The following is a 14588-nucleotide window of genomic DNA, read 5'->3' as shown; positions in this document are numbered from 1 at the left end:
TTCAAGGATTTAACGTATTTTTACCGATTATTTACGTCACTATTTACGATAGATGCGATTTTTTGGCGGAGAATTTAAAATTAGATTTTTTTTTTAATATTTCTGAAAAATACAATGGTATGAAGTATAAATATAAATAAATTAAAATTATAACATATAATAAATTTAAAATTAATTTATACTTCCAACCATTTAATTTTTCAAAACTAAAATCTAATTTTAAGGTGTGCAATTTACTTAATTTACAATAAATAATCTGAAAATTGTACTTACTCAATATTAATTACACTCACAGAAAAAAACTAAAACAGCTGCGATTTAAACGATCGCAACGCTGAATAAAAAAATTTACAGAAAAAAATACCCGAAAAATATGCAATAATAATTTGCAATAAAATAAAACAAAAAATTTTCAATAGCAGATAAATAAAAAAATTCGAAAGTATTCTCTAAATTCTCAAATAGTTAACATTTTGATATAATTTAATTTCAATTTATACTAAAAATGTTTTAAAAAAATAAATTAAATTAATTAAAATGTTAACTAATTTAAGTAGAAATAGTAGGACATAATTTAATTTTTTGTAATAGTAATAAAATTTTCATATATGATAAATATAGATTAATAGATTAATAATTATAGATTAATGATAAAGAATATATTAAATTTCCCATTTCCTGAAAAAATATGTGATTATCAAAAATGAAAAGAAATATTATTTCTCACCACGTTGATTCATCTGAAAATAATAAACAATTAAACAAAACATGCACAAAACACTTACAAAACATACACAAAACATGCACAAAACATTAAAATATAAAAGACAACATAGTGACAAAAAAAATTAAAGATTAAAATAAAATAAATTTTCACTGGTACTCCAGTTACTTATTTTTTTACTTACATTTTTTTTTAAACCGATTTCCCTACCTATTGCTATATTTGAAACGAACAAAAATGTCTATTTTTCCCGAATTTCCTACCTATATTTATATTCTAAACGAAACTAATACCGCCCAGGTGCAAAATGACCTACACTAGGGTTAACGTCCCGGGACGCAACCGTCACCTGAGCGATCTTTTCTGAAAAGAAAATATTTAATTAATTCATTATTAAAAAAATTATCAAAAAATTTTAATTTTTAATTCTACATGCATTAATTTTTAACTTTTAAAAATTAAATATAAAATTTACTATGCAAAATTGAAAAATAGTTAACAAAATTAATTAATTGAATTATTTAAATTAATTAATAAAATTTTATAAATTTAATTTAAATTATTTTTTTTATGATAAAAAAAATATTAAACATACAGTAAATAACATATATAAGAGAAACATTTTTTCAAAACTTGATAAATCCATTTTCAAACATTTTTTTAGCAAACATAATTTCTATTCAAAATTCAACATATTATTGATAAAAATTTGTTTAAAAAAAAATTTCAAAAATGAATATATCAAGTTTTTGATATAAACAATAAAAAAAACATTGACAATTATATTAATTTCATAGTATTAAGGTAGTAATCTACAAAACATATTATACTTTAGGATATGGGGAGTGTTAGAAATGTTGAGAACTTAAATTTCCAAAAATATAACATGCTTAACATGCTTATAGATTACCCTTAAAAAATACTAGAAATTAATAAATTTTGTCAATGGTGTCACCATGTTGTCACAATTCCTTCCCTGTTTTTTTTTTTAATTTTAATATTTTATTTTAAATTAATATTATATATTTACTTTTTTAAAATAAAAAAAAATTTCAAAATTTATAAATTAAGAATATCTAAAAAAAACATTTAATTTTCAATTTATGAATCTATTTTAATTGAATTTATAAATAAATAACTTTTTTAAACAGGGAAGGGTTTAAATAAAAAATGACTCACCGACCGGCGAATCCCTCGTCGGGGCAATAACGTCATCGCCACTTCTCGAGCGCTTCAGGCCAACTCCCGAGGATCCCTCTTTCTTGCTCGCACTTCTGCGCGAGGCCGGGAGCGTTAAAAAAAATTTTATAAAAAAAAGAAAAACGAAAACAAAAAATTTTATTAAAAAAAAATATGCAGGGACCACTTTTCTTCTTCCACATCCTTCCTGTCCTTCAGGTTGTTTATTGGGAATGGACTGAAAAACACTGAAAAAATAAAAATTAATTAAAACTTAAATAATTTACAACTATATTCTAAAATCCTACTAAAAATATTGACAATATCCTACAATATTTACATTATTGTAATAATGTTTAAAATTAATCAACTTACCTATTGCGAATTTTTTCGTCGTGTTAAAGATATGATGACACCATACTCTCTCTGTATCTTTAAATAGAGGAAAGTTTCTTCCCTGGAATAGACTGAAAATAAAAAAAACGTCTTGTAAAATAAAGGATTCCTAATTTGATTGTACAGTTAATTATTACAATTGATCCCAAAATTATTTATTTAAAATAACAAATAAAATCATCAATCAATTAATTTTATTTATTTTTATCACAATTAATATTTCTAAAAAGATTTTAAAGTATTAAAAACTATATTTCTAATTTTTTAAATTTTGTTCAAAATTAACCAATGAAAAAGAATACTTACAATTTGCGATTTTTCGCGATGTGTTAAAGGTACGATGACTGATAAATCTTCCTGATACTGGACCAACTGCCTGAAAAAAATAATTCATTATATTATATGTGTAATATAAAATAAAAAAAAAATTCTGAATATTGTCAATTGTACTAATCGTCATTTACAAATACTAAAATAAATTTTTATTATACATATTGTTATTTCTAAACATTTTAAAAAAATAATTTTGTTAATAACATTCATCAGTAAAATATACATCTTAAAATATACATAAATTAAGAGAAAAAATTTAACAACATACATTGAACTGCGACTCAGCAAGACCAGATCTCCTCCAGGAGCAGCTCCGCAACAAACACCCATCCTTCATGATTGGACACCTATAAATTGAGAAAAAAAAACAATTTTATTAAAAAATTTAAAATAAGATTTTTAAGAAAAAATTAATTTAATTATTTCTTAGGTCAATTTTATAAAAATTAAAACATTTCTTATTCTCAGTTTTTTTAAATAAATATTAATTAACGATATGAAACTATGAACTATGTAATTAATTAATAATTAAGTACCTAAAATAATAATTTTCTCTATCAAGGGAAGGAAATTCTTGCGCTAAAAAAAGTAAACAAAAAAAATACAAAAGAGACTCACTTGTTCGTAGATTTAGTAGAAACTGCCATTGTCATCTCAGTTATGGAAATCTCATCCAATTTTTCTCCTCGTCTGAATTCTGTAAAGACAAATAATAAACAAAAATTGTCTAAATAAAAATCGAGACTTTATTTTTAAAAATAGATATTAAATAATTTACTGTAAACTTAATACTTTAATGTAAAACTGCTACTTTCGAATGTTAAAAAACTGTGTAATTCAAAAAATTGCTAATAAAATGCAAAATATAATTTTTAAATAATAAAATTTTATTTATGCAAAATATATTTTTTTATAATTTTTTTTTTATTTAATTTTCAAAAAATGTTGAAAAATTCTGTAAAATCTTAGTTTTTATAAACAAATATATTCACCTGAGTTGAAAAGGGTTGATACTCCGAAAGGATAAACATTTTTGGCCTTTTTTCCTGAGATGTCATTATTCTTATATTTTTTTGGCCCTGTAAATAAATAAACAAAAGTTAAATAAACGTAGAATACAAATTTTAATATTAATGAAATTTTGCTTTTAAATTTCGTCTCTAATTTACGAAGGACAAGTATCAACCGATGTAGGATAGAAATACGAAAATGGTTGTGTAGTAATTTTTAGGTTAAATACCAAAGCGTCATCAAATTTGCCAAAATATGAAAAATTCTGATATTTACCAACAAAAATTAATTGAAATCTGGAAAATTTATATCACACTGAACATAATTATTAACATATATTTTTAATTTGTATTAAGATTAAACGATGTTCTTTCTTATTCACAAAATTTTCCATCACTTTCAACCGCTCTTTTTACAATGTCTACTATAGTGAGCAGTGATACCAACTTGAACGACAAAAAATTACCAACCAATTACACTCCTACCAACATAATTAAACTTTTTTTAAACTACTATTTTTTAAATGTAGTAACCTTCTTTTTTATTAATTTTAATTTTATTAATAATAATTAAACTATTAATCTAATAATTATTAATAAATTTTTTTTCTAATAATTTTTTTTATATCAGTTTAAAAAAATAATTCAAATATCGTGAAAGAATGCCACCTAGCGTCGGTAATGTGAAGTCATAATACATTCAACAAGTCGCAACAAGTTGTAATGTCAAAATTTTTAGGTTATGATTTTAGTCGAAAATATTTTACCTGAATTTATTATTTTTCTTTTTAGTTGCCATGAAACTTTCATACGTTTTCAATTATTCATATATTACTGAACTTAATTATCACAAAGAATATATAATTAACGCTATGATGCTAATAATATCACAAGATTAAAATTTTGACGAACGACATGGGTTTCTTCTACTTTCTGACGCCATTTGCAATGAGGCGTAATGCCAACCCAAGATAACAAAAAACTAAACTTTTCTACCAACATAAAAATTTTCTTTGGACAAAAACCTAATTTTTATTTGTTATTAATTTCTTTTTCCAAAATCATATTAAATATTAATAAAATAAAATTTTAATATTATTTAAGATTCGAAATATACAATTATCTTTATATCTTTGTTTAATATTAAACGATGCTAAACTTTTTAGGTTATATTTTTTGTCAAAAATGTTTTACCTAAATTAATTATTTTTCTTTAAACCTGCCACGAAAATTATATGTATTTTCAATTATTTATATAAAACTGAACTTGTGTAACATAAAATATATATAATTACCGATATAATGCTAATAAAAACACAATATTAAATTCTCTCCTACAAAAAATTGTTCTTCTACTTTCGACGACGCAATTTGCAATGAGCAGTAATGCCAACCCAGGGTTACAAAAAACCTTGTTTATTATTTTCAATTTTATTAATAAAATTTGTAATTATTTTTTTAAATATTTCATTAATATATATGTATAATAATAATATTTAATGGTTTAAAAAAATTCAAGTCAATTTAATTAATTTTAATGACTATATTAACAATTTAATTTTATTTATAATCTTTAGCTTTAAAAAATTGGACAGATTAATGACGCCAGGCTAGTTTTTTTTTAACCAATCAAAATAATCTTAGACATTACAGTACGCATTACTTCCGTCATGTGAACTTTGCAAAATGGTGTTTGACTTTTCAGATTGTTTACAAGCAGTTTGTAAAGCAAATAATTACGATTTTAGTGGTTCCTGCCTGTTTGTGTGTTATTGGATTAGTGTTAAATTTAGTGAAAATGTAAAAACTCACATTATTCAATGTGTTTTTTAATGCAAAACAACGAAATTAGACCTTTTCATGACCCACTTGTTGCGTTTAGGTTATGATGTTATAAACAAAGCTACGATGTTTCTAAAAGTACGCTTTATCTCATAAAATTGTTTTTCTGATCAAAAAAGGAATGGAGGCTCCTGGATTGAGCCTTTTCCAGGCCTCAGACATTATACAAATAGGTACAAATAGTAATCCTGGTCAGGAAGAAGAGGAGGAGCAAGAAGATTTTAAACGACGTAATGAAGAGGTAAGCGAGAGTTTTTTTTTGTTGCCAAATTCTATTGTATTTTAGACACAAATGAATTGAAATGATTTATCATAAGTAAATGTTTATTTTATTGATTTTGCCTTTATTCAATGATTATCTGCTTTTGAATTTTACCAAAACCTGTATTTAAAAGAAATTATTGAACAGGTTTTAAAGATTGGCAAATAAGTGTATATTTCAGTAGAAACAAGCTTTTATATATCAAAAATATTGAATTTAATTAATTTATTATTTTGAATAATTGTACTTAAAATATAAGCTTTTGTATTGCAATGATTATAGATAGTTTTCTTTTCTTGTAATACTTGGACATTTTATAGTCTTTTGTTTTTCGTTTCGTAAAAAAATTATTCAGAAAACTTGAAGAAGAATTGTTCTTAGTCTAATCAAGTTTTCATTCTTAGATTTCATACAATATTTGATTTCTAATAAATTATTACAAGCATGTATTTTTGAATAAATGGCAATATAAAAATTCGTGTATTTGTTAAAATATAAATTTTTCTTTAATAAATATTCAAATTCAAATATTGGGAAAATTTGATTTTTAATTGAATTTTTATTTTGCAAATTAAATTTAACAGATAAAAGATCTTTTAACGGGTGCATTTGACGATTTGGAGGAAGATGATGCTAGTTCGATTAACAGTAGTCATTATCATGATAATTCTCACTATAGTGATAATACAAATTCGGTAATAAATTCATCATACCAACCAAATTCCAATGAAAAAGGTCCAACTGTTTCACAATTACAAAAAGATTTTGGTGTTTATGCACATAATGATGAATCTTATAATCATGAAGCTTCTTCATTTCATGAAACAACACAAGACGAGATACGAAAAAATTTACCCGATATTCAAAAAGAATTTACCTTACGTGATACATCTTCAACTCCATTTGTGAAAAATAATCGAATTAACAGTACGGAAAAAAAGACAGTAGATTCCCCATATGATTTGCCACTTCCAACAAATGTTGGCTTCAATCATGAACGTCGTGCTCAAATTAATGACGAATATTCATTTCGAAATAATTATCCCTACAATTATGACACACCATCGAATCATTATGATGAGGACAATAATTTCCCGAATAATGGTTATATCGATGGATACGATGAAATACATCATCAAACAAATCAAATAAGTGAATATGGCGGTGGTGGTGATAATGAAAGAGCTTCTGATCATTTTAATCATTGTTATGAAACAAGTCCTAATGGAAGACCCGTGGACGATCGTAGTGCATACAAGACTGCCGAGTACAATAGTAAAGAACAATTGGAGGTTTTGTATTCTGTGAGAATGAGAGAAATTCAAAGATTGACAGAAGATTTACAACAGTTACGCTTGGAGAAGGAAGAGGAGAAAAATCAGCTGAATAGGAGATTAGCCTTGGCGCAAGCTGAAACCGAGAGATCAAATTTATCACGAAATCAGGCTCAAAATGCTCTTGGTAAGTGATAATATATTTTCTTTCGTAATTTTAATTTTATTTAACGTATTATTTTATTTAAAAAAATGTTTTTTTTTTTTTTTAATGTTTAGTTGATGCAAAAGCTGAAATTGCCAGCCTTCAAGGACAGGTGAAATCCTTAAAGGAAAGAACTACTATTTTAGAGAAAACCAACGAAAAGGTGAGAATTTTTATTTAATTAAAAATTTTTGAAAATTTAATAAAAAAAAAATTTATTTGTTTATAATTTTATAATATTTTTAGCTTAATGATGATTTATCAGAAGCGAGGAGTTTGGTTTTTGATCTACAACAAAAGATTTCCGTTCTCGAGAGAGTTCAATCACTTCAAGCTAATGATAAAGCCGAGGCAAAATTTCTTGAGCAGGCTCAAGAGAAACATGCCATCGAGGTGAAAAATATGCAAACTCAAATCGATGTACTTACAGAAAAATTAAAAACAAAGGTATTCTTCTTTTCATTTAATTTATTTTTAAATTTATTTATTTTTAATATTATTAATATACCTTATTCGATTATTAGAATTGTTTTGTGAAATATTAAATATCTGATTGCAATTGAAATTTATTAATTAATGAATAATAATTTACAGGAAGAGGCTTATAAGTCTTTCGAATATAAATTAGAGGACATGAGGAGAGCTCATGAACAACTTATGGTAGACAAAGCAGATACAATGAATCGTTTGACGCAAGCATTGGAAGAAAGTCAAGCTCAATGTCATAATTTAATGGCAAATAATAAGGGTCAAGAGTCATTAAAATTGCAAGCTGAATTAAATTTAGTTAATCGACAAAAAGAACAACTTGAGAAAATTATTGACGATTTAAAGGTAAATAATTTTATTATATAAAAATATAGAATAAATTAATTTAAAAAAAAATGAAATTAAAAAAATACGATTTATCAATTTCCAGCATAAATTAGAATTAGCCAAAAGTGATGCGGTGCAATACGATTCATTGCTCAGTCTAACAATGGAAGATGAAACTGATTCCATGAGACAATTGAAATTAGGCGAAATTCACAATAAATCAAAGAGCAAACCTTGTGACGACGTGACAAATAAACTAAGAAGCGAATTGCAAAGGTAATTTTTCTAGCAAATTTTTCTTTTTAAACAATTCTTTAAATAGTTTATCTTATAAAAATATCGAAAAATAAATTTTTTAGATGCATAGCTGGACAAGCAGTGAAAAGAAAGGAGATTAATCGACTGGAAAATACACTTTCTCAAAAGGAAAAAGAACTCGATAGAGCAACAACTGTCGCTGAAACTTGTCGTCAAGAAGCTGCACGTTTTGCAAAAAGAGTTAATGAACTAGAAATTGAACTCAAGTCATTATTAACAGAACAAGCAGCAAAGGCAAATACTGAAATAAAAAAATTATCCACACATTTAAGTGATGTTCGAAAACAATATGAAACGTTAAAAACCGAAAAATATGAAGTTGACAAGAGATTAAATGAAGCATTAAAAGACAATGAAGAGATTATTTCGAAAATTCGTCAAGACACTTTAGCGCAATGTGAAAAAGAAGCTGTTGATGAATTCAATAAGGAATATCTTGAAATTCACGATAAAGCTGTAGAAAGAGTTAGACAAGAGGCACAAGTTGAAATAGTGCAATTAACGTAAGTTTATAATTATTCAAAAATATAAATTTTTTTATTAATTAAATTTATTGAAAGCCAAATTTGAAATAAATTCTATATATATATTTGTTTGTTTAATTCTATTTAGAGTGCAATTGGAACAAACACAAAAGGAATTAGATCGAGTCAAAGAATTGTACATAGATGTTTGTGGTACAAAAGAGCAACTTATAACAGATCATAAAAATGAAATAGAAACCCTCAGAGAGGAATATAGTAGTATAGAAATGCGTAAACAAGAATTTGAAAAGACAATTAAGGATTTAGAAACGCAGACGAAAGTTACCGAGAGATTGACAAAGGAGTCTGAAAGCTTTAGAAACAGAGTTACCGAATTAGAAAAAGATTTGGCTTGCGAGAGAAAAAGAAGAGATGAACACGTTAAAAAAATACATGTCGAAATTGAGCGTGGTAAGTTTTTTTTTTTTTTTTCTAATTAAATTTAATTACAAATTGTATTTTTAAATAATTTAAAAATTAATTCACAGCAAAAGAAGAGGCTTTGAAAGAACTTCGAAATTCTCATCCCGATCATCAGATTAGCCTTCTTCTTCCTGATTGTTCGGAACATTTGGATAAAATAACACAGGTAGAATCATTTTTTCACAATGAAAAAAGTATTTTTTTTTTTTTTAATTAATTCAAAAATAATGAAATTTTATTATTGACATAGCTCGAAAATGATTGCAAACGATTGGAGGAGAAATTATCAGCAGCCATGGAGGAGCAAAAAAGAATGACAGATTTACAAACGGAATTGGAGAATCTAAGACTGAAGCTCGCACAAATGGAAATTTCACAAGAATCATGGAGACAAAAGTACGAAAAAACATTGTCCGATCATAGTCAATATCGATCAAAAATAACAAAATTAGAAAATGCATTGTCAAATTCAAGAAAAAATTCAACTCTAGAAGATTCAAATGACAAAATCCTCACGAGTATGTTACAAACAGAAAATGAAACTTTAAAAAATGAAAAAGGCACATATAAGGAAAATATTACAAAACTCGAACTCGATTTATCGGAGGCAAAGAAAACAATTTTAAATCTCGAATGTAAATTAAGAAGAAGTAGTGACATTTCAAAAAGTGAATTAAAAAAAGAATTAGCCAGATATAAAGAAATAGTTGCCCAAACAACAATAACAAATAAATCAAATAATTCCCGTGACGAGAAAAATAATGATTCACCCCTCGAACAACGTGTAAAGCAACTTGAAAAAAGTTTAGAAATTAAAGAACAAAAATTACAACGATTAAAAGATTTGGAGAAAATAAAAGAAGACAGAGATTATCTTATTGTGAAATTAAAAAATCAAGCACAACAATTTGAACAATTTATCAAAAATCAAAAACAAGTATCAGCTGAATTAAATCTTTCACCACGTAGTTCTAATGACTATACAGATATGCAAAAAATTAAAGAAATAACAACAAAAGAAGTACGCGAAGAAATGGAACAACGTGTTGCTGAAGAATTAAAAGCAATTGAACAAAAACAACGACAAAATTTAAAAGAAATTGATGAGAAAAATCGACAAAAACAAAAAGAAATCGATGATAAATATAATCATTCACTTCTTGATTTACGAATGAAATTGCGTGATAAAACGAAAGAAACAGAAACATTACGTGAAATGATGCTTGCTGAAAAAATGAAATTACACAATTCATTTAAAGTACAAGAGCAAAAAATTACTCAAATGATTGAGGTAAAATTGGAAAAATTTAATCAAGAACTATTATCGCGTAAATGGCAAATACAAGAATTACAAGAAAAATTGAAATCAAAAGAAAATGATGTTGAAGAAGAACGAAATACAATGGCGCAAGTTATGACTGAATGGGCTGCAGAAATACGTCAAGTTAAAGCAAAAGAAGTTGAAGCAACGGAAGAATTACGTAAAATGAAAGAACGTGAAGATCAATTAAGTGTCGAAATTAAAGAATTGAAAGAAAAAGAAAAAGAATTGCAAATAAGTGTAAAAAATTGGAATAAAAAATATCAGTCGGCTAAAGAAAGTGCAAATAATTATAAGGTATGTCGGAAAACAAAATTTTTTATTCAAATTTCTATTTCTGAAGAAAAATAAAGAAAATTTCATTTATTTTTTTTTCAGGAATATGCGGCAAGGAAAGAAAAATATTTTCACGATGAATGCAGACGTTTAGATGAGGGCTACAATAAAGCAATGAAAGAAGTGGAACGAAAAGTCGAGGCAAAAGTGGCGTTACAGGAAGAACAGGTAGCATTAAAGGTAAAAGAACTCGAGAGTCAATACGAGGAGGAAGTAGAAAAATTGCAACTTAAAATGAAGTACAAATATAAATGTTAAATAATGTATGAAAAAGAAAAACAATTAGCATGCAATATAGCTTTTGTAGTTTAGGGTAAATTGTAGTTAGAAGAGGCTGTTGAGGCTAGTTACGTTATTAATTTAAAAAGCACTTCATTGTACAACACTTGAAATAGGCGGTTTTTATTCTCATCGGGACCAGTGAGTCAAAAAAAAAAAAAAAAATCTAGAAATACTTTCGATTTTACTCTTATATGAGCTCTCTAATTTTGTAGATAAAAACAATCGTATTATCGAAAGTGAGATTTTAATGTACAAGTTTTTCTGTATAAATATTCCAGTAGAATTAAAGCTCGGTGTTAATCTATAATTAGAATTTTATCTGAGGGAAAATATATATTTGAAGTAACTTTTCTCAACACGTTATTTGTAGAGATCTGACATTTGAAGAAAGAAATTACAATTTATTTTTCTTTTTGTTTTAAGCAAATTGCTGTTGATAAACTATTGAATGAAAGAAGAAAATAAGTTATATATATAATAATTGACACGGCTAATGTGGCTATTAATTTTGTATATATATATACATATTATTTAAAGAAAAATCAAAAGAAGTTTTAAATTATATTAGTCTTTTTTTTTTTAGTTGAAAAAGAGTTAATCGAATTTTCTATTTCGCAGTGTTCTTAAGTATATGTAATCATTAATTATATTAATATTGAGAGAAACATTATTTATGCATACTTCATTTTGACAGTATGTGACTCTCGAAGATCTCCATTTTGTATTTTATATACATAGTTTTATCACTTAACATGACATAGAAATAATTGTCATTTAACCATCAAGATTATCATTCATTTTAATTGATCAGTAATTAAACATTAAATACTCGAGTCATTTTTGATTTACATAATTATTATTTTTAATAATCTAAACAGTGCTAAAATACTCATAATATTGCTAAAATTCTCTTTGAGATTTGTCCACAAAAATGTGTGTATAGAAAGAAAAAAAAAAAAGTAACAAACGAAAAAGACTAATGACGATTTTAAGAAAAGTAAAGCAAGTACAAAATAGATTTTAGACTTTAATGAAGAAGAAGAAAAAAATGTCGTTACCTCGAAAATTATTATTCGTCGTCGAGATAAAAAAAATTATTGTTAAAAAAGACCAAAAAAGATTTTACAAAATTTATATTTTCGGGAGATAAACAAATTTTCGAAATAAGAAATTTTAGCAAAGAAAAAATATATAGAATATATTTCCTTTTTTTTTATAAATAAGGTAATGATACCAATAGTGAGTTACCCATATTTTTTTTAAATGACTATAATAACTTTCATTGTACAATGGACAATTTGTAATTTAAGAATTATTCAAAAGTCTGTTACATACTAAATTTATATTTACTGTCTATTTCGAGTGTTTTTTTTTTATTAATTCTTTTTTAACAAAAAAACAAAAATTGTGCATAATTATGTAATATATAGTCATTAATTAAGTTGCTATTAATCGAATTCAGGTAAACATTTAAAATTTTATATTTCGCAAATTTTATAAAAATTTTATTTTTGTTAGACATACACCTGAAGAGTTTAATTTACTCATTAATTTATGCCATAATTTATTTTAATTTTTTCTCTTTTTTAAGTTTCCACATATATTGTAAAATGTATAGTTATGAAAAATTTATTTTTTAATCAAATTATTTTTACAAAAAGAAATTATTATTTTTGTCTTCTCAATTTCTAATATAATCAATTCCATTTTCCGATGAAATAACGATGATTAATTTTGAAATAGTAACTCGCTATTGCTGACTTTCCCTAATTTATTTTCTGTTTTTTTGATGATGATGAAAAAAAAAAAAAAAAAAAAAAATGTTTTTGTAAATATTAGATGAGAATTTCAATACATTTCAGTCATTAAAAAAAAAAGTATATTACACGTTTTAATCTGTAATTTTATAGAGAACTTCCAATTCCAAGAAGATTTATATTATAGTATAGTAGATGTGACATATAGTATTAATTAATTCAATAACTGAACACTTTGATTAATTTCGTCGATTATAATTGCAATAATTTTTTTTTTATATAATTTAGAAAATCTCTTTATGGGCGAGTAATCAAAGTGTTTAGAAAAAAATAATTCATGTACTCAAAAAAAGAAAAAAGTAAATTTTCAGTAATTTGTACAAAGTATAATTCTATAAATAAGCTCTATATATATCCAGATATATATATAAATATATGAACATGTATTTTATTTTTACGTACAAAAAATTGTACAAAAATGAGAAAAAAAGCTCTCTAATTTTTTGATTGTACGCGGTCATGTTTCGTTTCATTTTATAATTTATGGAAAAACTCTAAATTTTTACAATTATTATATTTTCTTTAAAAATTAATTTTTATCTTCGAAATTTCAAATTTAATTTTCCTTTTATAATTTTTAGTTTAATTTAAATTTATCATGAAAAATTTATTTCTGACAGAATATATTTGTTTCATTAAAAAAAAAAAAAAAAATAGTCGATTACATTTTCTAATATAAAATTTAAAAGCAGGATAAATATATAAATTCTGAAATATTGTACAATATTTAAGATCTCTGACATTGAATTGTATTTTAATTTTAATTATAATAGTGTATAAAGTCATTTACATTATCCAAATCTATCAAAAAGATAAAAAGAACTCATTTCATTTAATTTAAAGTGCATTTTAAATTTCCTTATTAGCAGTATTTCTTGATGTATGTGACAGTAAAATGGACTTAAATGAACAAAATATTTATATATTACATTTTATCACTGAAAAAACACACAAAAAAAGTTATTCAATTGATTTTTGCAATTTATAATTTTTTATTTATAAATTAGAAACTTTTCTTTACTCTTGATTTTTCATACCATTATTATTATATTATAATAATAAAACGTAATAAGATGTATTTTTATCATATTTGAAAATATTAAAAATCTTACATCTTATTGCTAAATATTATTCTCTATACTCTTATTTATATATATATCTATCTAAATAAAATCATCATTTGATAGAGAGTATTATTATGTAATAATTAGTTAGTTGTGTATTTTTGTACGTAGATTAATTTATTTTTTTGTAATAAAGATTATCTTGCCGAAATATTTACGATTATTTTTTCCTTTATGTTTAACAGAAGAAAATAAAAAAAAAAATATCAAATTCTTTTTTGGTATACATATATATATTATATCAAGTATTGTATTATTTTTATTGTCATCAAAATATATATGGTTATAATAATGGAAAAAATATATTGAATTGTAAATTGAATTTCAAATGTTAAATTATTTAAAAACCTTTCAAAAAAAAATTTTTTTTGAGAATTTAATTTATTTTTCATTATTAAGTAA

At 24.3% G+C, this 14588-nt stretch overlaps 1 protein-coding gene across 1 annotated transcript; it reads left to right on the top strand.

Moving 5' to 3' along the window:
* The first annotated feature begins 5320 nt into the window (after window positions 1–5320).
* Window positions 5321–14002, top strand: LOC127290992 (desmoplakin-like). Its single transcript, XM_051319860.1, has 11 exons — window positions 5321–5725; window positions 6331–7207; window positions 7300–7388; window positions 7472–7672; window positions 7820–8059; window positions 8145–8317; window positions 8401–8862; window positions 8972–9294; window positions 9372–9472; window positions 9557–10924; window positions 11006–14002. The coding sequence occupies exons 1-11, from the start codon at window positions 5606–5608 to the stop codon at window positions 11219–11221; spliced, it is 4170 nt and encodes a 1389-aa protein (XP_051175817.1). The 5' UTR covers window positions 5321–5605; the 3' UTR covers window positions 11222–14002.
* Window positions 14003–14588: the final 586 nt, after the last annotated feature.

This window comes from Leptopilina boulardi, unplaced genomic scaffold, assembly GCF_019393585.1.
Source record: "Leptopilina boulardi isolate dan_hultmark-lab unplaced genomic scaffold, ZJU_Lbou_2.1 LbouV2_123, whole genome shotgun sequence".
Taxonomy (NCBI): domain Eukaryota; kingdom Metazoa; phylum Arthropoda; class Insecta; order Hymenoptera; family Figitidae; genus Leptopilina; species Leptopilina boulardi.
The sequence above is the reverse complement of the archived record's forward strand: the minus strand, read 5'-3'. Positions and strand labels throughout refer to the sequence as shown.

Bases quoted from the DNA above. Each gene is read 5' to 3' on its own strand.
- LOC127290992 (XM_051319860.1), top strand. From the start codon at position 5,606: ATGGAGGCTCCTGGATTGAGCCTTTTCCAGGCCTCAGACATTATACAA. The intron at 5,726-6,330 runs GTAAGCGAGAGT...TAAATTTAACAG, and splicing joins TTAAACGACGTAATGAAGAG to ATAAAAGATCTTTTAACGGG. The intron at 7,389-7,471 runs GTGAGAATTTTT...TAATATTTTTAG, and splicing joins TAGAGAAAACCAACGAAAAG to CTTAATGATGATTTATCAGA.